Source organism: Amia ocellicauda, chromosome 5, assembly GCF_036373705.1.
Source record: "Amia ocellicauda isolate fAmiCal2 chromosome 5, fAmiCal2.hap1, whole genome shotgun sequence".
NCBI classification, from domain to species: Eukaryota; Metazoa; Chordata; class Actinopteri; order Amiiformes; family Amiidae; genus Amia; species Amia ocellicauda.
In genome coordinates this window covers 47,249,457-47,275,994 of record NC_089854.1, presented here as the reverse complement: position 1 = coordinate 47,275,994, position 26,538 = coordinate 47,249,457, and the positions used below count along the sequence as shown (strand labels likewise).

Genomic DNA, 26,538 nt, shown 5'->3' with positions numbered 1-26,538 from the left:
ACTGAATTCCCTCCGATGAGAAACGATATCTTTCATAGAGAACATCATCGGGGTAAGATAGAGCAGTTGCACGGTCTAAACACCCTCGCCCTGCGGAGTGAGCCTCTCACAATGCGTGCGCCGATGTCGATTGGGTCTTCCAAATGTGACAGCATTTTTCTCGACAAGATTGTGGGCGGAGAGGCGGTGCTTATATAGGGTAACATCAAGATAACCACGAACATAACCTGCTCGAAGCAGTTTAGGGATGCCGCGTATATTGCCATGACAGCATACCTCGGGTGAAACTTATCCACCTACGTATTACGGGTTAACCGGGAAGTTACACCGACCTCGCAAAGTTACTCCTGAACTTACCTGGATAAGTTACCTCGTTTCGTAGTACAGCCCTCCGTTTTACAAAGCAAATAATAATAATAATAATAATAATAATAATAATAATAATAATATCTGCGTGGAAAAACGCAGATCTTGTTATCTCTCGGTTTTATTTATTATTATTATTATTATTATTATTATTATTATTATTAAGAAACCGAGAGATAACAAGATCTGCGTTTTTCCACGCAGATAATAATAATAATAATAATAATAATAATAATAATAATAATAATAATAATAAGATTTCCTAAGAGAACAATACTTTGCATGTTTTTCACGTGCAGACTAATAATAATAATAATAATAAAGATTTTGTAAGAGAACAATACTGTCACGGTCTCCCCTGCCCTGAGGTCTCCCGAATACTAATCTAGTGCTTCTCCTTTCCTCTATCCAGCACAACCAGTTTCTCCACATTCTTTCCTTCCAGGTGCACCTGTTCTGTCTTCCTCTTTTACCATTGGCTAATCACTCCTTCACCTAGTTCAAACCCTCTCCCCTACATAGTATTTAAACCCCTCTGCTTCCCAGTATAATCGTGAAGTCTTGCATTCTCTCCTGGATCAATTCTGAGCAGTGTTTCTTGATTGCCTTACTGTGTATATTGACCTCTTGCTTCCCTCTCTCGTTTACCCCTTTTTGGATCTCCCCACTAGCCTGTTCGCTTGATCGATTGACCTGGACTGTCCCTGTTTACTCTCTATCGTTTGCCCTTATCGGATTATCTGCTTCAACTCTAAGCCTGCACTTGGATCCTTTCCTTTGGACGTTACAAATACTCTGCATGTTTTCACATGCAGACTAATAATAATTTAAATACAGAGACCGATGACAAGAAAATACTTTTTTGGTACTTTTTTTAGGTACTTTTTGGGTCAAAGGCAAAGGCGCTGAATGCTGACGCTGAAGTGTCCCATTGAACGCTTTTAGCTTCACCCTTATCCATCTCACAACGTCACGCAAAGTGTACACTTGTCGAAGGGTGTAGGGAGCAAGTGTGCGATTTGGGACGCAGCCCTGGATGGCCAAAGAAAAGAGGCTGTGCTGTCACTGTGATCTGGGAGAGGTAGTGACTAAAATATGCACTTTCTGTTATCCTTATACACAGGTATACGGGATATATACTTCCCTCAATTTGAAAGCAACATGGCAGATTTTAACCTCCTCTCAAACCACGGTAAAATCCCCATTACACTGGGAGAGAAGACTGCAATTTTAGCTGCTAAATAAGTGATTACCTGCCACACACAATTTGTTTCATTACCTGGTATTTTTTAATGGTTTTGGGGTTATGTTGTTGTTTTTGTTTCCAGTGTTTCTGTTGCTGGAATATGTGTTATAAGCTTTGGCAACACAGGAACGTCCTGCCAATAGCATTTTAATTTTAATTTGAGAGAGCGAGAGAGAGAGCAATTAGAACTTTCAGGCAGGGTATTGTGCTGTGTGTGTGTTAATGCTGTTTTAATATTTTTATTGTATGAAAGTCGCTATATTAATAACATATAACAGTATGTTAATTTAATCGTACGCACAGAAAACGGGATTTGTCGCAAAAACTGCAACTCCCATCAACCACAGCTGGGGAAGCCAGACCTACATTTCCCAACTGTAAGCGGATGGACTACGCTACCCAGAAGGCGTCTCCGACAGATTCTAGTAGTGTCAGCGACAGGCCGGGAACAGAAGTGAGAGCGGAGCAGGTAATACGGTTTCAGTCGACAGATCGGTTATCACGGTGAGTTCTGCCCACCAGTCTGTACAGGTCCATTCTCTGAGCGACGCAGCCCACTCCTGAAGGTCCCGAGCTACTTTAGCTGTGGGAGAATCGAGTGTCTTTTATTTTCCGACTGGTTTGTCCTGCACGCACACCGTAGCTGTGTTACCATATGTGATGTCGAGTCTCTCTCTCTCTCTCTCTCTCTCTCTCTCTCTCCCTCCCTCCTTCCTTCCTTCCTTCTTTCCTTCTTTCTTTCTCTCTGTGGGTTAACGGCTGAATTGCAGCGTTTCCCAGTACACAGTTTCTGTGCTGTCTCTCGGCCTCGGTTGCTTGCTCATGCATATTATAACTCCGCGAGCAAACTCGGGACACGTGAAAGCGGTACCCGCAGTCAGTCGACCATATCCTCCTCTACGTCTGTGAATCGCTATGGCGATCCTGACGGACTGTGGGGAACCGGTCCACGTGAGCTGGTGTCTGTGTCGGTATCTCAAATAATTACAGCAGCATTGAGAGTTGAAAACACAATTGCATTCCATACAATAACTGGTATATATATATATATATATATATATATATATATATATATATATATATACACAAATATAACAGTTGTACTTGTGGGCATAGTGGATGTGGCTGTAACTTGTCATTTGCTTGTGTTGTTTTGGTAGGCAGATTTACACGAAGCTCATTTCAGGCTGTGCTGTAAACTGGGTACTGTGATGCACATTAATTGAACATTTATTAATATTCACACTTATGATTTTCCTTACAGCCACTGTATCAAAAAAGTCAGACACCACTCAGAAACACAACTGTATTCAAAGTTTGCCCCTCTGAGTTTATAAGGCTGGCTGCAGGAAGACATGGTGTTGTGTGTGGTGAGGTGGCTGGGGAAATAGTTTCTTACTGGGAGTGTTCTGAGCGAGTATTCAACAGTATGTGGGGTTGGTATGATATTGGCATGAGTTCATCATGATAGAACTGGCAGGGTCCACAGTCGGGCAGGGCATGATCATGTTATGGTACTGACCCCTCTCGGGTCACACAGCCACAATTGGCAACTGGCTTTGAGGTTGGTATATTTTTTAATTCAGCTGTGAATCAAGTAGGCCTACTATCCTCTACAGGGTGGGAAGATCTGTCAGTTAACTACTGGATCAGGTGGGGGTGCTGTGTTCCTCCTGCCCTTCTGTGGCTCTTTGAGTCACCATGAGTAAACCCTGCCTGGGCTGGTAAAGTAGATCCTCAACCTGCCTGCTCTCTCAGATACAGTGGCCCTGTGGAAACAGGTAGAACGGACAGACGGACAGACAGTCTCTCTACACACACTGCCATGGACCCAAGCAATAACACTGAGGTGAGCAGAGGGGAGAGTTGGTGGTTGGGGACAGAGGAATGATGAGGGAATGAGGGACTACTTACTGTGTAGTTTGTGCTGTGTTGCTGTTCATCCAAATTTCAGATTAAACTGTGATAAACGTTACATTTTTTGCTCTACCTCTCTCTTTCTCTCTCCTCCTTGTTACCTCCAGGAGGAGTCTTTCTCTGTCTCTCAGGAGGATGATTTGAATGGACTGCCAAGCCTGCCGTCTGGCCTCTGTGAGTACAGCACTGTCTGTATGTCCATCTCTCGCTTTCTGTCTGCAGTGTTTCCCCCAGAAATTTGCACAGGGAGTGCAGTTCGGTTAGTTACCAAATTGATCCCGGGGGGGTGCTGGCGGATTGTTGAAGCGAACGAGAGCGGGTGAGCGGTGAACGAGAGCAGGGGGTGCAACATGTACGCATTTGCGTATAATGGTAGGAGAAACACTGGTGTGTATCTTGATCATAGACACCTGACCCATAGGGCCAAGGGGGCAGCTGCCCCCCAGTTTGAATTTAGGTGGGGCAAACTATACATTTTGCCCCCCTACTTTTTTGACTAACTATTATGCATAGAACATTTCAAAATGTACATATGTGAAATGTAGTCAGGTCAGGTGCAGACTTTTTAAATAATCACATTACCCTCACCCACCTCCCCCTCAGAATTGGTTTGACGATAAGATATTGTCAGTGTCTGAATCACCAAAAAAGTGGAGAGGTAATCGGGAACAAGCCAGCTGAGGTACTTTATGAATAAAAATACATATTTATTCAATGCTTCATACATTCATCTTGTCTGCACTTATCAGCTTTTACAATCTAGGATGTAAGACCTTATATATTGCTTACTGTATCTTGTATACACTTGTGTAAATTCTAAATTTGTAAAATGTATTACGTCTGACCTGCACTGTATTATTGCACTTCGTATTGCTCTTATATTTTGTAAGTCGCCCTGAAGAAGGGCGTCTGCTAAGAAATAAATAATAATAATAATAATTGAATTGCTCAAAATATTATTGTACTGTGTAAAAGCGAGAGAGAGAGAGAGAGAGAGAGAGAGAGAGAGAGAGAGTGAGAGTGAGTCAGTCTCGGGTTCCATTGGTGTCCAGGGTTTATTGGGTTCACAGATGACAAATACAAGGGGTGAAATAAATAAAGCAGAACAGGCAGTTAGGGATGTAGGTCTCACTCCTTATTTTTGGCGGTTAGCTGTCCCCATTGGGGAGGGAGATGGATTAAATAGACCGGGCACAGCTGCCGCTGATGTCACAGTCACCGTGAGTCTGCAGCCTGTTAGCGAGGGAGCGGACAACACAGCTGCGGCACATGAGCACCTCATCAGTGGACGTCAGCAGCAGCAGCCGTGCCGTGACAGACAGCGGGCTGTCAAATACTGTTAATATAAAAATTGTGCATGTTTTTTACAACTATGCTAGTTATGACAGCAGCAAGGGAGCGATCATTCAGTGTGCTAAAATTACTTAAAACATATTTGCGATCCACTATGAAAGAAATATTTAATGGGCTAGCACACCAGTAAATAAATAAGGACCTTTTTAATTTATGGAAATTTTATTGATGAATTCGGGCATCACAACAGGTGACTTGTATTCACTGATAAACTCCTTCTCTGTGTCTAGGTTGTAATATGTAATGTTTAAAACACGTGTATCTTTAGTTCTGTTTCATTTACAAAAGTTACCTTAGACAAAATGAGAGGATTTAGGTTTTATTTTATTTTTTCAGAAAAGCACAGTGGGCCTAGTTAAAGCATCAGTGGATGATGTAGGTGCTCAGGTCAGAACAACAACAAATCAACCACAAAACAGCCAATAATAACAAAAATAAATGTTTGGAAAGAACCAGAGATCATTAAATCTGTTTGGTATATGAGGTTTCCTTTGATAGAATGGGACCCAGACCAAAGAGTCATCATTCAACAAGAATATTTTAGAATATGTTATAGATTTTATGTTGGAACACTAGCTCAACAATGTTAAAATAGGTTTCCCTAGAGCTTAATTACAAAAAAAGGCTTTGCATTTTTATGTCTTCGTCCCCCCACTTTTACATTGTTAGGCACTGTCTATTGATCTCTATGAATAAAGCCTCTGTCTCTGTCTCACTGTTTTTTAAGTCTTTGTTTGCCTGTTCTACTATGTTTTTTTTAATCAAATTCAAATTAACTCTATTAGAGTTCCAAAGCGTTTATAGTGAAGGGGAGTGCAATAGAACCATGCAAAGGGCAACACATTATACAATAATACTTAGACATTTACAGAGCTTAGTAAACATTTCTGCCTGAAGACATTGCTATTCATATTATGTATATGTGTATTTTGCAATTATTATTTATTTATTATTATTAGTTCTTTGCTTATTTAATCTGTTTTTGTCAATGCCGATCAAGCCTGAATTGTCTGTTTAACAATATTAATCTTCTTCATCAGCCCACACGGAGGCGGTGGAGCTACTGTGGCAGGTGCGGGCCCAGCGACGCCAAGTCAGTCCGGTCCTGCCTGATACCGTGACCCAGCTGCAGGCGGAAGATGGCAGTGTGGTGTACCTGGTTGGCACCGCGCACTTCAGCGACAGCAGCAAAAGCGATGTTGCCGCGGTGCGAATGATGGACAGACTGACAAATTAATACACTCATGCTGACAGACAGACTGATACACACAGACTGTTGGAATGATGGACTCACTGACCCACATAATGATTGACTCAAATTACTGTCAATGACTGAGGAATGGACATACACACTGAGGCAGAGACATACCTTTCTCTCCCTATACTCCTCTTACTCCTCTTACCGCCTCTCTACCTTTCCTCCTCCCTCAGACAATCCGAGCCGTGCAGCCAGACGTGGTGGTGGTGGAGCTGTGTCAGTACCGTGTATCTATGCTGAAGATGGATGAGAAGACGCTGCTACGTGAGGCCAAGGACATCAACCTGGAGAAGATCCAGCAGGCTGTACGGCAGGTGAGAGGAACAGGGCGACAGAAAGATTGACGGAAACCTGGAAGATACTAGGGAAAAGCGGGAACTGTGGATACTGGGACAGTGGAGTGCTGGTGTGAGATGCTGTGTGACAATAGTTTTTCAGATACCTGTCTTGGTATAAAAGTGTATTGTAGGACTTTTTGTACTGTAGTAATATTGATAATACATCACAAAGTAATTCAGTATACTGTAGAATACAACACTGTACCATAGTATGTGTTGTAGAACTGTGGTATATTACAAGGTACTACAGTATTCAATAGTGTACTATAGTATATCACATTATTATACTACAGTATAGTTATACTGTAGTATAGTGTATTATGGTATAATAAAGTATAATACAGTATGTTGTAGTAGGTAATACAAGGTAATACAGTATGCTGTAGTATAAGACTACCATAGTATTTGTTGTAGAACTGTAGTACTTGTTATACTATACTATAGTACATGACAAGGTTCTACAGTATACTATCAGTCATTTATTTAGGTTGCATTTATTATTATTGACAATGAAAAAATTATATGAAATGTTATGAGGCAATATATATAGATTTATGATTATATTATTATTATTATTATTATTATTATTATTAAGTCAGTATGACAAAAACATTTAAAACTATGCATTACTATGCAGGTTAGTATGATTGTAACCACACAGCAGAAGTATAATCATTTGGAATAGGAGCATCATTAATAGTATGTAAAAGTATGCAGCTTAGTAATTGTATATGGCAGGTACGATCATATTTCTAGTCATAGTATGTAAGTTAGTATAAGTAAATGTAAGTTGCTATTAGTATTAATAGTAGTATTCGTAGTAGTAGGAATGGAAGTAGTAGCAATAGTTGTTGTAAATAATATTAATCGCAAAGTTAGAAATCGAGATTAAATAGAGTGGGAATGGGGCGTGGTTTAAATTAGGAAGTGAAAGCTGTTTGTTTAGAGCACATGTTCCCGGTCAGGTAGGGTTTTTTTCCATTCACTATTTATATATAAATATATATTGTTTTTTCGACTATCCTCTGTCTGACTATCTGTTGCATTGTGAAAGAACGGCTCTCTAATGTTATATTTTGCAGTATTTTGTGGGAACTTTGTTTTAAACTATTATTGTTATATCATTGTTTCCTTCATCTCATGTGCATTGCTTACTTTGGATTGATTGTAAACGTGTGTTCGTCTCGGTGCAGATGTGATCCCCCTCCCCAAATCGCTGTTATAAGTTTACAATGCTGAACAATGTGCCCAATTAATTTTTTTACAATAATAAAAAAAAATGCTTGATTTAAGTTTTATCGGTCTCTGAAGCAGTAAAATGTTCAAATCATCCCTCATTTGACTCCCTTAAAAACACTCTCATTTTCCTGTCTCCTCAAAGATGGCTTTTTTTTTTTTAACCAATACAAAATGATATTTGGTTTAAAAGCTGTGGTTGTGGTTAACACTCACAAAAAAAGTGGTTTTAGTTAAGAAATGCCAAAGCAAAAAAAAAAATCTAAAATATGTGCTTAACACACATCGACACTTTATATTGAAAAACAAGAATAATATAGTAGCAACAAAGCATTTTTAAAAAGTTTTTGCAAACTTTTTTTGAACAAATAACTAAATTAATTGTCATCGACAGATTACTTGATTACCAAACTAGTCATTAGTGATAGCCCTACTCTCACCCCTGTGTTAGCGTAATCTCCTGCTAACAATGACAGGGAAAACAGAATATTGTATTCTGTGTAGAGCTGCCACAGACTGGTTTTCTCGTCATGCCGTGCACTTGAAAATGTCCTGTTTTACGTTTCGTAATGTAATGTTAATGTCTGGTCTGTCCCTAAACATGCGTACTGACACGAGGGGCTGCAGGGCTGTAGACTTCCTTGGTTTTTAGTTTTTGTTCCTGCTCTTAGCTCCTGTAGGGTGATATGGGTTTCAGGTGTTTTCTGGTTGTTTTTAATTGACAATTAAGCATTTTTAGTTTAATATAATTAATTTTAGTTCCGATTTTAAATCGTTTGTATGTTGATTTTTTTATGTATCCACAAACCGTTTTGCCGGTGTGTTTTAGGGGTTTTGTTTATATTGTGAAGCTGGACTATGTGGTTAAAGAGGTTTCTGATTTGATCATTCATCATTCAACTATTTTTCTTGTGATTTTATTCAATTATTTTTAGGTTAAGCTTTTGCAATATTTCATTTATGTTTAACAATTTTGAGGAAAATAATGAATTTAATCCATTTTGGAATAAGGCTGTAACATAACAGAATGTGTAAGAAGTGAAACGCTGTGAATACTTTCCGGATGCACTGTAGCTCTATTTGTGACACCTGACAGAATGGCATTACAGTAATTCACTCTAGTGTCATGTAATGAGAGGAATCATTTAAATTTAGCAGTGTTTCTAAGATGGAAGAAGGGAGATCTCGACACATTCTGAATGTGTGATTCAAAGGATAGATTATGGTCACAGATGACACCCCAGGTTTTGTGCCATCTCCAGGGGTGAAATTAAAGTTATCTTTATTCAGTTCTGTCAGTGCATGACATTTTAGATTTTTGTCCTCTAAAATTAGGACTTCTGTCTTAAGTATAAGGAAATTACTTGTCATCCAAGTTGTAATCTCGGACACACAGCAGATTAGTGTCTGAAATAAACAACAATATAGTTTTGCACTCCCTTTGTTTTTTATTTAAAATACTTGTTGAAAAATATTTTCAACTTGATTAAAATGTGACTGGTGTTAAACTGCTATTTGATCTTGAGTGGGTATGACAAGGTAGGTCAGTTCAGTAAATTCAACTATATATTATGGCTATTCATATTAATTATTTTTATATAAATGTATATTTACAATGTAAATAATCACAATAAGATGCCAGTAAAATGATAGATTTTTGGTCACAAACGGCTAAACAGTCAGCATGTTAAATTTCAATAACTATTATACTAATTACACAAATAATACAAATATATTTTTACATTGTAATTAAGAAACCTGTCTGTATTGGGTTGAAAGTATATATTTTTGGAAGATGCTTTTTCATAAAGGAATACATCTAAAATGAATGATACAATGTGGTAAGAAATTGTTATTTCTTGGCAGACTTACAAATAAAATATTATTCAGGAGCGTATCTTTTTAGTGACTTCACTGAGCCCATCTGTCCTCTCTCCCCGACTCCTCCTTTCAGAATGGTGTTATGTCGGGACTGATGCAGATCCTGCTATTGAAGGTGTCAGCTCACATCACGGAGCAGTTGGGCATGGCACCCGGTGGCGAGTTCAGGGAGGCCTTCCGTGAGGTTAGAGTGGGTAATAATTGTTGGGGGTTAGGGAGGGGGACAGTAATGCAGGGGAAATATACAGCTGTGGAAAAAGTTAAGAGACCACTTAACATTGATTTCTGAACTTGGCGTGGTCTGTTAATTTTTTCTAGAGGTGTGTCATATATATATATATATACACTCACCTAAAGGATTATTAGGAATACCTGTTCAATTTCTCATGAATGCAATTATCTAACCAACCAATCACATGGCAGTTGCTTCAATGCATTTAGGGGTGTGGTCCTGGTCAAGACAATCTCCTGAACTCCAAACTGAATGTCTGAATGGGAAAGAAAGGTGATTTAAGCAATTTTGAGCGTGGCATGGTTGTTGGTGCCAGACTGTCTGACAGGTCTGACAGACAGGTCTGAGTATTTCACAATCTGCTCAGTTACTGGGATTTTCACGCACAACCATTTCTAGGGTTTACAAAGAATGGTGTGTAAAGGGAAAAACATCCAGTATGCGGCAGTCCTGTGGGCGAAAATGCCTTGTTGATGCTAGAGGTCAGAGGAGAATGGGCCGACTGATTCAAGCTGATAGAAGAGCAACTTTGACTGAAATAACCACTCGTTACAACCGAGGTATGCAGCAAAGCATTTGTGAAGCCACAACACGTACAACCTTGAGGCGGATGGGCTACAACAGACCCCACCGGGTACCACTCATCTCCACTACAAATAGGAAAAAGAGGCTACAATTTGCACAAGCTCACCAAAATTGGACAGTTGAAGACTGGAAAAATGTTGCCTGGTCTGATGAGTCTCGATTTCTGATGAGACATTCAGATGGTAGATTCAGAATTTGTCGTAAACAGAATGAGAACATGGATCCATCATGCCTTGTTACCACTGTGCAGGCTGGTGGTGGTGGTGTAATGGTGTGGGGGATGTTTTCTTGGCACACTTTAGGCCCCTTAGTGCCAATTGGGCATCGTTTAAATGCCACGGCCTACCTGAGCATTGTTTCTGACCATGTCCATCCCTTTATGACCACCATGTACCCATCCTCTGATGGCTACTTCCAGCAGGATAATGCACCATGTCACAAAGGTCGAATCATTTCAAATTGGTTTCTTGAACATGACAATGAGTTCACTGTACTAAACTGGCCCCCACAGTCACCAGATCTCAACCCAATAGAGCATCTTTGGGATGTGGTGGAACGGGAGCTTCGTGCCCTGGATGTGCATCCCACAAATCTCCATCAACTGCAAGATGCTATCCTATCAATATGGGCCAACATTTGTAAAGAATGCTTTCAGCACCTTGTTGAATCAATGCCACGTAGAATTAAGGCAGTTCTGAAGGTGAAAGGGGGTCAAACACAGTATTATTATGGTGTTCCTAATAATCCTTTAGGTGTGTGTGTGTGTGTGTGTGTGTGTATGTATGTATGTGTATATATATATATATATAATGACACAATATTTATTTGAGTCTGTCTGTCTGGGAGGATTGGTGTTATAGTCAATATGTCTGTCAGGGTGGTTGTATAGGCTCAGTGTCTGTGTGGCTTGTCTCTTTATAAGGCTGATTTAAATTAGTTTGTCTCGCTCTCTCTGCATGCTGGTAGTTTGTGGGAGGAGTCAGTGGTGGTGGGAGGTTTGGTGGGTGTTAAGGTACAATGCTTCAGTTGAAGCTACCCCTCGAGTCCCAGTGAATCAGGCACCCCAGTCAGCGCTTCCAGCAACAGTGGAGACTTTTCAGTAGGAGACGGGCCCGGGAAGGAAATTCACAGACCCAAAAGCCCGTTCGTTTAACTTCGTTTATTTAAAGTTTCACACAGCCTTTTATACATTTACAAGTGGTATTTCACAGGAATTTCGGGGCAGTCCCGAATCTGGATGATATTTTCTTGGCATATGTCCCGGAGCAGTTCCGAGACATGGGGAAACAATATTTCATAAGGTTTTCTTTTTAATTAGTATATGCATGGAAGTGCTGGTATCAAGGACACAGTACACACTGTAATGACGTGTTATAGATAATTTCGGTTCGCTACCCAAAGCAGAAATTGTTTCCACCTGCAGCGCAGATGAGTTTGAGAAGAGAAAACATAATACGAACAAGTTTTAAAAAGTAATTTACTGGAAAGTTTCTTATATTTTCTAACAGTTATACAGTGGGTATATACAATACATAGGGGGCAATTTTTTCCCCCAACAGTGGGGGAGACATTGTTTGTGTGTGTGGCTCTCTTTCTTTCCTTTCTGGTTTTATACATACTTTTAATCATTTGTTGGTTTTAAGGAATTTGGTTTTTAGGGGTTTGTATTTCGTTTTAGAGCGACATGGCGTCGCCGGGGGAGAGACCCTCCCCTTCATTTAGTTATCAAACCCTGACCAGGAAGAATGAGTTCAAACTCGTATCCCAGGAGCAGGTGTTGGTGGAAGACTGTGATGGAGATCGGCAGGAAGGTAGGGTTCTAAAACATTGTCTCTGCGGCTCAAATGAATAAGGGCATCGTGGTGTTCCTGAAGTCTGAGGCGCTGGTGAATTGTGTGGTGGGGGAGGGAGTCACAGTGAAGGGGACTTTCCTGCCCGCGCTCCCTCTGGCCTCCCTGGCAGTTAAGGTGGTCATTTCCAATGTTCCCCCCTTCCTGAGCAATGAGCTGCTGGTGGTGGAGCTGAGTCGGTATGGCCGGCTCACCTGCGCCATTAGGAGGGTGTCGCTGGGCTGCAGCGACCCAGAGCTGATGTGGTATGTGGTGTTTGTATCATCTGATACCATGAGGTGTTTCAGGTGCGGGGCGCAGGGGCACATCAGGCTCTATTGCCCTAAGGGAGAGGCTCCGGTGGGGGGGCGAGAGGAAGGTGAGGAACAGGCAGGGCCGTCCAGTGTTGGCTCTGCTGGCCGGGTGAGGGATGAGGGCGAGGCGGTGGCAAGCGCTGCTGGACTCGGTGGGGAGCCTAGCAGTGAGGCTGCAGAGCAGCACCGGGCTCCGTTAGCTGAGGAGGGAGCTGCTGATGCTGATGCCGCTGCCACCGAGACTGAACACCGAGCCATTGATGATGGGTTTAAAGTGCCAAGGAAAAGACCGGAGAAGTGGTCTGCCCCTTCTTCTGAGGCCGTCGATACAGTGCCTAAAAAGGCGAATCTTGCGAGGGTGGCTGGTGAGGAGGAGCCTGGAGACTGTGTGGGTGTTGTGGGGCGTTGGGACTCGCAGTTGTAGGAGTCTGTCTGGGGAACCTGCCGTCTTAGCCCAAGGAGTTCGACCGGCTGCAGCGCAGCGCTGCTGAGGGAGACATTGCTGACTCCCAGAGCCAGTCCGTCTTCACCGACACTGCGGGATACGGTGCTACAAGTATTAAGGATTTTTTAAGGGAGACCAAGGGGAAGAGGAATGTCGCTTTGCAATCTACTAATGATGATTAATAGTATGTGTTTTTATGTCTTTCTCCTGTTGTTTCACACTGTTTCTTTTCTAGTCTTTCGGTCACCCTCTTTCTCTTTTTTTATCCATGACAAACCTCGTGTGTGGGAGCTTTAATATTAACGGTGGGAGGGCAGTGGTGAAGCACACGGCGCTGCTGCAGTGCGCACAGACGCAGACTCAGTGTTTAATTCGTACAAGAGACACGCAGACAGTGTGAATGAATGGGAGTGGCAGTGGGAGTGGAGAGGAGAGAGTGTGTTCAGTCATGGGTCTAGTGTGTGGGGAGTGGGGATTTTTATTTCTGCACACTTTTAAATTTGCTTCTTTTAAGAAAACAGAGTTGGTTGGTGGAAGATTATTGATGGTAAAGGCTGAGAGCTGGGGAAGGACATTTGTGTTTATTATTATCTATGCCCCCAATGCTGTGAGAGAGACTGTCAGTGTTTTCGGTGCTCAGCAAAGCACTAGCAGACTGTGGGGCAGAGGAGATCCTGTTTTTGGGGGGTGATTGGAACTGTACTGTGGACTATAGATCAGATAGGAATAATTTTGTGCCCAGTCCACAGTCGGCAAAACAGCTGGAAGGTGGCACAATGTGGTCGATGTCTGGAGGAATGCCAACCCAAAGGTGAAACGGTACACCTGGGTGAGGCCGGGTTCCAGCATTATTTCGCTGGCCAGGCTCGATTGACATTGACGTCTGAAGGTATAAAATCTATCTGATTGGTGGCTGCCGTATCACCACCACCGGCCTGTCTAACCACTGATCACTGTGAGTGTCACCCTGCCTCCTGTCCGGCTGCGCAGTGCCTACTGGCTTTTTAATAATAGAGGTGGAGACGAGCGCCCTAGGTTTGCCTCCCTGAGGCAGTGTTGGGACATTGGCAAGGTTCCAACCAGGCTTTTCTGCCAGCAGTACACTGAGCATAGGACTGACAGCTTGAATTAATCTATGAAGGAGCTAGAAGGAGAGATTCAGGAGCTCCACCAAGCCCTGGACTCTTTAGATTCGGGAGCATTAAAGGACCTCAAAACTAAGCAGCAGGCATTGTCAGAGCTGCTGCGGCTTGAGGGGTGATGGTGTGCTCGTGGTTCCAGAGCCTGACACAGATGGATGTGCCCACCAAGTTCTTCTTTGGGCTGGAGCGCAGGCAGCAGCAGAGCAGGGTGATGTGCTGCCTGAGAACGGGTTGCGTGCTGCAGGACGGGCAGAAGATGCGCAGTCATGCCGCCCAGTTCTACAGGGAGCTGTACTCCGCTGAGCCGGGCAGCCTGTAGCAGCAGCAGACTGTAGTCTGCCTAAGGTCCCACAGGATGGGGTCCAGGAGCTGGAGGCCCCACTGACCCTGGCAGAGCTGACCTGTGCAATGCAGGAGCTCAATAAGGGCCGGGCACCGGGGCAAGAGTTTTGGGCTGAGCTAGGCCCGGACCTGCTCTCAGTGCTGCAGGAGGGCCTGCAGGCTGGGCTGCTGCCCATTAGCTGTCACAGAGCAGTTCTGACCCTGCTGCCCAAGAGCAGCGCTCATCTGGTTGGGGTGTGGGAGGGTGTGGGAGGGTGCTGCCCCCCCTGCCCTCCCTGCGGGGCTGCAGTGGTCTCGCTCAGCAGGGAGGGCAGGGCAGGCTGAGGGCGTGGCGCTGGCTGCTGCCCCAGCTCTTGGTTGGTTTAGGACAGATGCATGTTTTTACTTAAGATACCTCCCCATATCTTTCCTTCCCTTCCTGGTTTTTATTGTAGTTTTAAAGGTGTGGCAGCGCTTCTCCCTGGGTAGGGAGGTGGGGGACAGCAGTCTGCAGCCCCTCCCCGACACCCCCTGGAGACAGTACGTGTGTACTTTTTATTTATTTAGAGTTTTTAGAATAGGATGGGTTTTTATGTCGGGAGTGTTTTTCGTGTTTATATGTGTTTCTAGTTTGTTTTTAGTGTATTGTTAGTTTTCTTTTGTAAAATAAGGTGTTAAAAATCAAAATCTCTCTCTCTGTGGGAGGGGTCATTGGAGTCTGGTTGTGAGAGTGGACGGTGTGTGTGCTACATGGGGATTTTTCCTTTTGGTTTATTTGTGGCGGAGTTTTTGACCATCTCCGGGGGGGTGGGCGGCTTTTTCTCTAGTAAAATGCAGCCGTTATCCCGGAGACGTGGTTTCAGATGAGTTCCAGACAGTTCTGTCATGATTGAGGACTGTCTGTTGGCTGTGGGCAAGCAGGTTGGGTTGAGAATATCAGATCAGCCTCTAGGATGAATAAAGCCACAGTGGTGTTTCTGAGTAGTGAGCGTTTGGTGAACACAATCGTAGAACAAAGTATCACGATCAATGACTGCTTTGTTAGCGCTATACCGCTAGCTTCACCCGTCACTATGGTCACTAAGATACGGGAAACTGATGTTGCCTATCACGCCTATTCCTCTCGGTTGCAAGAATATTAACATTAAACATGTAATGTCTTTCAGGAGACAGGTATTGTTTTATTACATGATCCGTCTTCATCGATTGAAGTGGCTTGGAACTTTGATGTCGATGGTCGTCACCATGTAGTGTTTGATAGTTCTGAGTCTATGAAATGTTTTCTGTGTGGGGAACATTGGCACCTTAGAAGGGCTTGTCCACGGAGAAATGAGGGGACTGACAGGGATCAGGACGGAGCACAGGGTGACACAGTGGAGGGAGCTCAGATCGGTCTGAGCTTATTTCTGCAGGCACCGCCTACCCTGGTACCGGAGCCTGCACCCCGGCGAAAACGCCCGGGAGTGTCAGATTTGGCAACCGCACCAGTAGAGAGTTTCCTGACTCAAAAACCAGGCTGTTTTCAGGTTGTGGTGAAAAAAAGGAAAGGGTTTTTGGCTCAATCGAGCACACATGTACAAGAGGAATCGGTGTGGGATGGAGTACCGGGAGACGGGGGCACTTTTGAGGGACCTCGGCTTGCAGGAGCGGAGGGTCGTGAGGAGCCGTTTCTGGTTCATGTAATTGAAAAGGCTGGGTCTCAGCAAGACGACCCTGCCGTGGACTGAGGGGGTGGTGGAGGCAATGATTTTTCGCTTATTGCTGACAATACCCCGGGAGTGCAGCCTGCTGTTGTGGACGAGGGTGAGGTTGTGGATGCGGAGGACTCTGGTGAGGATGATGTGTCCTCTATGGGAGATGAAGAGGAGGTGTTTTCAGATGCGACACGGGGGATGTTGTTCCAGTCGGCTTGCAAGGTGGGAATAAGGTTTATTCAGTTGACAGACTGGTTGCGTTTTTAGGTGAAACGAAGGGGAAGCGAGATGTTAGTAGAAAAAGCAGTAAAATCCACATCTCGTTGTTTATTTTCTCCATTAAAATTGCTTTGGAAAAAGCTACATTGGAGGAATTAGACCAGAGAAAGTGGTTTCGTTTAAAGAAATTAGTAAAGTATGTGAAAGAACTGTTGATATCTGCAACATCTAATACACTCACCTAAAGGATTATTAGGAACACCTGTTCAATTTCTCATTAATGCAATTATCTAACCAACCAATCACATGGCAGTTGCTTCAATGCATTTAGGGGTGTGGTCCTGGTCAAGACAATCTCCTGAACTCCAAACTGAATGTCTGAAAGGGAAAGAAAGGTGATTTAAGCAATTTTGAGCGTGGCATGGTTGTTGGTGCCAGACGGGCCGGTCTGAGTATTTCACAATCTGCTCAGTTACTGGGATTTTCACGCACAACCATTTCTAGGGTTTACAAAGAATGGTGTGAAAAGGGAAAAACATCCAGTATGCGGCAGTCCTGTGGGCGAAAATGCCTTGTTGATGCTAGAGGTCAGAGGAGAATGGGCCGACTGATTCAAGCTGATAGAAGAGCAACTTTGACTGAAATAAGCACTCGTTACAACCGAGGTATGCAGCAAAGCATTTGTGAAGCCACAACACGTACAACCTTGAGGCGGATGGGCTACAACAGCAGAAGACGCCACCGGGTACCAGTCATCTCCACTACAAATAGGAAAAAGAGGCTACAATTTGCACAAGCTCACCAAAATTGGACAGTTGAAGATTGGAAAAATGTTGCCTGGTCTGATGAGTCTCGATTTCTGTTGAGACATTCAGATGGTAGAGTCAGAATTTGGCGTAAACAGAATGAGAACATGGATCCATCATGCCTTGTTACCAGTGTGCAGGCTGGTGGTGGTGGTGTAATGGTGTGGGGGATGTTTTCTTGGCACACTTTAGGCCCCTTAGTGCCAATTGGGCATCGTTTAAATGCCACGGCCTACCTGAGCATTGTTTCTGACCATGTCCATCCCTTTATGACCACCATGTACCCATCCTCTGATGGCTACTTCCAGCAGGATAATGCACCATGTCACAAAGGTCGAATCATTTCAAATTGGTTTGTTGAACATGACAATGAGTTCACTGTACTAAACTGGCCCCCACAGTCACCAGATCTCAACCCAATAGAGCATCTTTGGGATGTGGTGGAACGGGAGCTTCGTGCCCTGGATGTGCATCCCACAAATCTCCATCAACTGCAAGATGCTATCCTATCAATATGGGCCAACATTTCTAAAGAATGCTTTCAGCACCTTGTTGAATCAACGCCACGTAGAATTAAGGCAGTTCTGAAGGCGAAAGGGGGTCAAACACAGTATTAGTATGGTGTTCCTAATATTCCTTTAGGTGAGTGTATATTCATGGTTTGTTTTTTAGGAATATTTTAGTGCATGCTTGTTGCTTTTCTTCTGTATTGCTATGGCGAAGCACAAATATTGTTAACGGTTGCCGAAATGCTGTTAAGAGGATGGAGCTTTTTCAGTTTCTGGTTCAGAAGGAGTGAATGTGGTGTTTCTACAAGAGATACATTCTGACACTGTGAATGAGAGCGAATGGAGGTGGGGATGGAAAGGCAAATGTGTGTTCAGTCATGGGGATAATATTAGCACTGGGGTGGCTGTGCTGTTCTCCGGGAGGCATATCAACATGATGTCGTTGAATTAAGTCATTGCGGGGCGGCTGATGAAAGTAGACGCGCGTGTGGCTGACTTGGATGTCTCCTTTATTAATGTATATGCACCGAATGAGGGCAGACAGAGAGTCAGTTTTTATCAGCGGTTGGGCCAGGTGTTGACTGCCTGTCATCCTGAGCATATGAATATTTTAGGGGGTGATTTCAATTGTACTGAGAACTGTGTTGTAGATAGTAATCGCGAAGAGCCACATTTTGCATCTTCAGCGGCGCTGGTCGGTGTTATTGCGGGCTCACAATCTGGTGGACGTGTGGAGAACACTCCACCCTACTGTACGGCAGTATACATGGATTAAAATAAATAGGAATCAGGTCTCAAAAGCATAGGTTTTACTGTTCAGACAAGTATTTTAACCACATTACACATAGTTGTATTGTTCTGGCCATGTTCTCTGATCATCATTTTTTATTGATTACACTTAGGCTGGCCTCTAATGTGCATTTGAAATCTTATTGGCATTTTAATGTTCGGTTGTTAGATGATTTGCAATTTTTAGGTTTTTCTGGCTTTCATGGCAATCACAAAAACCCACGTATGAGAGTTTAAGACAGTGGTGGGATATAGGGAAGACTCACTTTAAATTGCTGTGTCAGCAATATACTTTGGACAGCACAGGGGTTTTTAATAGGATAGTGGGGGATTTGGAGAGAGATTTTGAGACTTGAGACCAGTATTAGTACACAAAGTGATGCAGGCTATGGGATTTATTAAGATTGGAGGCTGGCTGCTGGAAAACGGGGGATGAATTGTCTGAAGAGCTGGGGGTTCGCTCATTGAGAGTGGTGCAATGCCTCCTGTCTAGGTGGCAGACCTTTTTCTCTCTTGAATTTGTGGGAGGTGCTGTGTTGTGGACTGTCCACAGGGGGCGCTAGCACACAGGGTTTTGTGTGCCCCTCCTTCCTTGTGGCTCCTGCTGTTTGCACAGATCTGAGGCCTTTTTTTAACACTGAGATTCTGCAACCTGCAGTGTGAAGGTGCTCCACGCCTCTGGTCTCCAGTCAGCCTCCATCTCTTGCTGGAGCAAACACCTCCAGTTGGTGGAGGATGCAGCTCCCTCATGGAGAACACTATAAGCACCCCCTTCCCAAGAGTTCAGGAGACCTCCAGTGACGGGTCCTTCACGGCATTGTGGCCACAGCACGATATGTCCACAGAGTTGATCCAGCTGCCAGTCAAGACTCTGGTTTCTGTGGCTCTGAGGAGACACTTATTCATCTTTTTTGGATTGTACTAGACTGGTGCCACTTTTTCTTTTTCTGGGGGATCTTTTTAATTCAGTAGATGTTAGTTTTATATGTTCTGTATCATTCACTTGCAAACACCGATTTAGAACATGGTTTCTGAATTTTGTACTGGGACAGGCTAAATTGGCCATTTGGAAGAGCAGGAAAAACAAAAGTATATTTTGATGATGTTTAGCTGTTAATAAAGGAATTTTAAAATCCTCTCTCTCTCTCTCTCTCAGGCTGGCCGTGTGCCATTCTGTAAGTTTCACCTGGGTGACCGGCCGATCCCTGTAACTTTCAAGCGTGCAATTGCAGCACTCAGCCTGTGGCAGAAACTGAAGTTGGCTTGGGGGCTGTGCTTCCTGTCTGACCCCATCAGGTATGCCAACACTGCACACACTGACCCTTGGACTGTATACATTTACCTCTCCCTCTATACATATTATACCTAACAGGGTTCTACGTTTAGGTTTTTAAGAACTGGCCCCTTGGGCCACTGAGCCAATGATATTACTGGCCTGGATAAAATTGTATGTGGCCAAATGTTTCTTAATTAATATTAAATATGACATCACTTAATACTCGTACAATTCACGCATGCCAGCTTTCAGAACGTGAGATCTCCGTTATGGTGTTTTTTAATTTTATAGAAAAAAATATTTAAGACATTTTTAAGACTGGAAAAAGAAACTTGTTCATATTTAAAACCTTTCAAGGCCTTAAAAATCAAAAATTGAATTGTTGCTTGCTTTACATGCAATGACATTTTTTCCTTATAATATCTGTCTATTTTTGTGCTTCTGGTACTATAAACCTACAGTTAAAGATTTCTAATTCTAGGCTTTTGTCTAATACTAAAACTAAGTTGACACTTAATGTGCACTGTACTGGTGATTAATCTGATGTATATGATTCATATACGCATGTACATGTGGCCATAGACTATATTTCAATAACTTGCTCCTTATGTGCATTCCACTGTACACAATTATAATGTCATAATAATCCTACAGATTTTTTTCTCTGGTGGTCAACCTCTAAATATCCAGTGAGGTTTAATGATTAACTAAAAAGTGGGTATACTGTATGGGTCAGAGATGAGGCTGCACTTTTGTCCTGTACATTTGTCCCTTATGTCAGAAATTATGAGTATAGTTACAGATCATCAGATTTATAAATGTGTGTAGATTTTGTAAAATATTTTGCAAATAATTACTCGTGTTGATAACGTGGATATTTTTTTAACAAAATAAAGATACTTTCACAACATACTCACCATATGGAACACAACATTTTGTATTCTTGCTGTTCCAGCAGAATAATTATAACGGACCTAATGGTTTCTGCAGGATTCTGTGTGTGTTCAAGTTTTATGACTTTTGCATTGTCAGTGTACTGATTGATTGTGTGCGTAGTGATGTGCGTAGTGATGATATGAATGTAACTAGTAGAAATTCTAGTTTGAATAATTTTGCATGTTTCTTTTGATTGCACTGATGACCAGGTATATTTACCACATAAAAACAAGAAGATGGGATCAACGTAACTGTGTATTATTGAATGCAAGCTGTTGCTATTATACACTGTGACCAAACATGGTCTGGGGCTCATACAATTCTCTATGAAATAATGATTGTGACAAGCAATCCCATGGCATAGTTCTGAATAAATATATACTCACAGAAACAATATTACAAACAAATGTCACAGGAGTGTATTAAGTAAGTACACACTATATGTGCACTCAAATAAGTGTGTATTCTATATGCCTTATATTAGAGCAACATTTCCCAACCCTGGTTCTGGGGACCCGCTGTTGTACTGCACTCTCAATTAATTAATTAAAATCTTAATTGAATTTATAATTTGCTTCATTTGACTTTTAGGGGGTTTCCACTTACAAAATGTTGGAGATTACAAGTGCCTTATATGATTTAATATTTAACCTCATTAATCTCCAATGGTTTTAAATTATTAATAAGCTCAGATCCCCACAAACATTAATTATAATTATTTTGTGCTATGTTTGTGCCAGTTTGTACCATTGAAACAAAATGCTATTTTATTTTTGAAGATATTAACATTTATATATGCTAGGTGAGCCCCCCCCCCCAAAAAAAAAAAAAAGACCCAAAACAAACATGTCTCTTTTGTTTGTGCCACGTTTGTACTGTTGCATAAAACAGCATCTGAATTATCATGGTTATAATCTACTTTCCTTACAATGGCTAATTAATTATGATCCCCTGGTGTATTTTCTGTGGATTGAAACGAATGATTATTTTTCATAGAATAAAATAAGATCAGACCTGATTTGTTCATTATTAATACATTTTACTAAGCTTGTATGCTTAACTGAAGTTAGAACAGGTTCATATAATGTTTTCAAAATAAAGATTATTAATGGAATGCATTTTAACATCTGAAGCATTAACATTTGAAATTTTCCATAAAAACATTTACTAATTTTTACCACAGCATTTCTTATAATAAACCATTGTACATACTAGCAAAGTCAACATTATAAAAGTGATGCTGGCCAAGTTTCCCCATATAATTTCTTATAATTTAGCGTGTTGGTTTCATATCTTTAGCTCTGCATGTTTTCTTTTTTGGTTTTGGTTAGTTTATCACACTTCATATGTGCATCAGGAGGGCATTGTCAAACTTCTCCCAAGAGAAATCATGCCTTTTACAGTATGCAATGTAGTGACCAAGTAAGAATTTGCTGTCAGGTTGGAAAAAAGCAGGGATAATTATGAATTTCACTGTGACCCACTGTCACAGAAAGCACAGCACAGCCATTGACAAAATGCATCAAATGCACAGCTATTTACTACACTCTGTGTCTTCACAAACCTTTACTGGGGGTACTATCTATTGCTGCCATTTCTCAGGATGCCTACTTGAAGCTTTTTTCCCAAAAACAGACGAATCTGTGCAATCACTCAGTACTTGTGGATAGGTATGATGATTTTTTCCTCTCCAATTTCCTATCTATAATTTGGTTAAAACACCAATTCCTCACTTCTTTCTTTCTACTTTCTTATTCTTGTAAAGTTTCAGAAGTCTGAGGTGCAACTCGCAGGAGCTATCACCCAAAACCGTATTCTCACAGATTTGAGAAGCATAATTTGCCACCGTATGTAAAATTCCCCATCTCTTTTTTTTTTTTTTTTTTTTTGGACAATACCACCTGCTCACTAGCTTAATGCAGTGAGCAACATCTACTCCAGTGAATCTCAAATTTGGGGTTGCCTGATGTGCAATTGGGCTCGCAAGAGAATACCTGGAATTAATTTTTAAAATATCTGCAAAAACAATGTAAAATATGTCCTGTAGCGCACTTCGCCAGCAAATATACAGTGAGGGAAAGTATTTGATCCCCTGCTGATTTTGTACATTTGCCCACTGACAAAGAAATGATCAGTCTATAATCATGAAATCCAGAAAAACGCATTTCAAAAAAGTTATAAATTGATTTGCATGTTAATGAGTGAAATAAGTATTTGATCCCCTATCAATCAGCAAGATTTCTGGCTCCCAGGTGTTACCTGTATAAAAGACACCTGGGAGCAGAAGCAATCAATCAATCAGATTCCAAACTCTCCACGACATATCGTGAAGCAAGGTGGCAATTTGCATGTCTCGCTCCTCAGCAAGACACCAAAACATTGATTAATGTAAGTCTTGAAATCTGGGTATGGTGTGAAAGCCTTCACAATACCTCCTAGTAATGGCAGTGTAAAATCTCACATGGTTTCTTTCCAGTGTGGCGTACCTGCATGAATCCAATCTGTAATCTATATATAAATTGTATTGATGCCATGTCTCTCTGACAACATCTCAACTACTGGAACCGTCATTGTTACCTTGTATTATAACACGCCTTCATATAAAAAAATGTGGTCAGACATTCCTTGAGAGAGTTAATTTTTTTTTCCATAAAGGAGCCTGTAGCATCAGAAGTTAAAACAGTAGAGTGTATTTTGGATTGTGACTTGTATACATGCATTTGATATGTCGTCTAATAGTGAGTAAAACGTGTCAAGTCCAATATCACGTACGCTGCCAAAGTAAGGAACTGAATATTTCATATATTGTACAGAGATAAGTGGATCCTTATTTAAAAAAAAAAAACCTCCCAATTTGTTTTTGCTTATCCTTGCACAACACAGTCAAATTGTGTAAATGGCAACCATAGGTCTCACTCACAGACTGACGTATGCCAGGTACATGGTTGTTCCTTGCCTTCAATTACCTCAGTGGAAACACGGCAACACATCACCTGAATGTCGTCTTTTAAATCTTCCTGCGTAAGGAGTTTCACTTGTGTTTGGCAATTCACACCTCAGAAGCGCAGATTAATTCAGCTGTAGTTCCTTATCAAAGTAGATGAATAGCTTTCCCTTGCAATCCTTATAGTAACCAAATATTTCTAAGTAGTTACATCTAACTGAAGAAAAAACCTTGGCTGTATTAAATATTCATGTACAGTACAGTACAGTACAGTATGTTACATGTGGTACATAATAAAATGCACCAAAACCAGAAAGCCTTGGGATGTCTTGGTAGTGTGTCTTGCATTCAGGCCACATGTTGCACACAGAGCAGACCCAAATATTAACAATTACTTCCTTGGCATTGGTTTCACCTGCACAAATGAAAGAGACCTGTTTGGTTTGATTCTCTTATAAAATAATGATATGTTAATATCTTAAAAATCAAAGCAGAAATGTTTAATTCAATGGCACAAATTCTGTACAATGGGAAAAGTCAAGATATCTTGGTGTTCCTTCCAGAATGTAATGCTAAGTAGGTGTGATTTTAAATTGTATTACAATGACCTCTCTCTCCCTTGCCTCCCTCAGTAAGGAGGATGTGGAAAAGTGCAAGCAGAAAGACCTGCTGGAGCAGACGATGGCAGAGATGATCGGGGAGTTTCCGGACCTGCACCGCACTATTGTGGCTGAGAGGGACATGTACCTGACCTACACCCTGAGACAGGCAGCCCGCTGTGTGGATGCTCCTGCTAACACCCAGAGTTAGTACTGTACCCAGCAATCTGTCTCTCTTTCTTTGTCTGTTTTTGCTCATTCTCTCTGATCTTCCCATGTTCTTTGTCTGTGAAAGCTGGTTGTCTGCTGGACTGTGTGCAGGCTGAGTATTAACTATCCTCTCTCCCTTCCTCTCAGAGGTGCCTGCAGTGGTGGTAGGAGTTGTGGGGATGGGCCACGTCCCTGGAATCGAGAAGAACTGGGACAAAACGCTAAACATCCAGGATATCATGAGGTCAGTCTGTCTGTTCCATCACTCTGTCTGAGACTCTGTGCGTCCTTTTGCAGTTTTTGTCTTTATATTTGTGCCTTCTCTGTGTCGCTCAGGATCTGTCTGTATTTGTCCTGTGTCTAGATGTGTGTCCTTCTGTCTGTCTCCGTTCCATTTCATGTCTGTATAACACAAGTGTGTTGCTCTTCCTCTGCAGTGTGGCCCCCCCCTCCAGGTTGGGCAGGGCTATGAGGACGGTCTTAAAAGGGGCGGCGTTGGGCGTTTTGGGGTACACCTGCTACCGAGCCGGTAGGAGGATGGGGCGTGCACTATTCTCCATCCCAGCTATCCAATCACTGCTCAGCAGCATGCACCCCCCATAGTCTGACACAAACAGACGAGTGGACAGACAGACAAACAGACAGACCTAGGGTCCCACTGTCTGGCCTCTCAATTTCAGTGGATGAGCCGACCACCGATCGATCGCCTTAAACACAAAGCCACAGGGGGCACCGACTTCAGAACTACATGGCCTCACTCTTCTTCTCTTTATTCATCTGTTTTTCTCTCCATCTCTCCCCCCTCTCTCTCCCCCCCTCCATGTTGGGAGGAAGAGAAAGGGCTGTACTTGAAGGACAAGATAAACTGTCAAACTGCCAAAAGATCCCTGCCAATGTGCCCCTGGTAGAAGTTCAACAGAGTGCCTGTTGCCTTCTGTCGGCACCCAGAAGGCTTTGCGTCTGTTCTGACACAGTTTGGTTAGTCAGTCTGTCCATCTCCCCCCAAGGATGGCCCTATGAATCGCAGCAAGGTGGGTTCTACAGCAACACAGAAAGTAAACTTCAAAGAATACATTGACAACACCACCTAACACAACAATGAGTGACAGCAGTAAGAGCCACACCAACAACTGCAGCAGCAGCAACATTAACACTAAAAGAGTGACAACAAACATATGACTACAAAAGATACAATCTCAACTCCAATGTCACTAACAAGACAAGGAGCATAACTGCAAGGACAATGGCAACAGAAGAGAGCAAAGAAATCTACTATAACACACAACTGTATGATGGGGACAGCAACTAACTATACCTACTGCTAGTCTCTTGAGTTGGTCTGATACAGCCCAGACCAGACAAGTGCCTCCTACAAATTGGGCCTGCTGCACTGCACCTGCACCTATGGATGGTACTGAGGGATGACTGAGGGGATGGGGGTGGGTTAAAAAAAGGAGTGGGGTGAAGGGGGGGGTGCTGTGAGCATGCTGCTGGTTCTCTGTATTTACAACCTGTCTGTCTGTGTGACCCAAATGACACAGGACTAGAGAGAAGGGGGGTTCTAACAATTGTAACTGTCATACATTCTACGGAGGAACCACCAGTAAGCGGGGCCTGAGAGGGGATACTGGGGAGGTCTTGGCATGGGGTTTGGTGTTTGATGGAGGGTTAATGAAGATGGGGAAGGAGGGGTTAGTGGGGTTTGAAGCCTTATACTGCTTTCACTGCTGCCTTTCACGTGGATGAAGGCTCTGATGACCCAGTCTGTGTCTGTGTGTGTTATGAGTTGCCTGGTGTATGACTGTGAGCATGTGAGAGAATGTGTCTGCTTCCATGTGTAGAAGTCTCCGTTAGCAAGTGTATCTAGTCTCTGTCTGTCAGAATGTGTCTCCTATCAGTCTGCTTTAGTGTCTGTATGTTCCTCTGTGAGTGAATGTCTGTATGAGTATGCATGTGTACGTTTGTCTTTCTGTGCATCCTGTCAGCCTTCTAGTTCACACCCAGCAGTGTCAGTGCACCAAGCCAAATACTGTAGCCTAAGACTGAGACTCTTACTGGATTATAAAACTTATATAAAAGATTCTATATATTTA

The 26,538-nt window shown here is 42.5% G+C and overlaps 1 protein-coding gene across 4 annotated transcripts; it reads left to right on the top strand.

Annotated features, from left to right (window-relative positions):
• The first annotated feature begins 909 nt into the window (after positions 1-909).
• Positions 910-26,538, top strand: trabd (TraB domain containing). 4 transcript variants are annotated; one of them, XM_066705500.1, is made up of 11 exons: positions 910-1,447; positions 1,916-2,116; positions 3,377-3,461; positions 3,637-3,703; positions 5,923-6,089; positions 6,314-6,454; positions 9,669-9,779; positions 19,637-19,776; positions 24,269-24,441; positions 24,593-24,689; positions 24,883-26,538. In XM_066705500.1, the coding sequence occupies exons 2-11, from the start codon at positions 1,998-2,000 to the stop codon at positions 25,046-25,048; spliced, it is 1,266 nt and encodes a 421-aa protein (XP_066561597.1). In that variant the 5' UTR covers positions 910-1,447; positions 1,916-1,997; the 3' UTR covers positions 25,049-26,538. The 4 variants fall into 4 exon arrangements, with proteins under 4 accessions (XP_066561597.1, XP_066561596.1, XP_066561598.1 ...); XM_066705499.1 differs by having other exon boundaries at positions 3,371-3,461; XM_066705501.1 differs by lacking the exon at positions 9,669-9,779 and having other exon boundaries at positions 3,371-3,461.

Bases quoted from the DNA above. Each gene is read 5' to 3' on its own strand.
- trabd (XM_066705499.1), top strand. From the start codon at position 1,998: ATGGACTACGCTACCCAGAAGGCGTCTCCGACAGATTCTAGTAGTGTC. The intron at 3,704-5,922 runs GTGAGTACAGCA...CTTCTTCATCAG, and splicing joins AAGCCTGCCGTCTGGCCTCT to CCCACACGGAGGCGGTGGAG. The intron at 19,777-24,268 runs GTATGCCAACAC...TGCCTCCCTCAG, and splicing joins TTCCTGTCTGACCCCATCAG to TAAGGAGGATGTGGAAAAGT.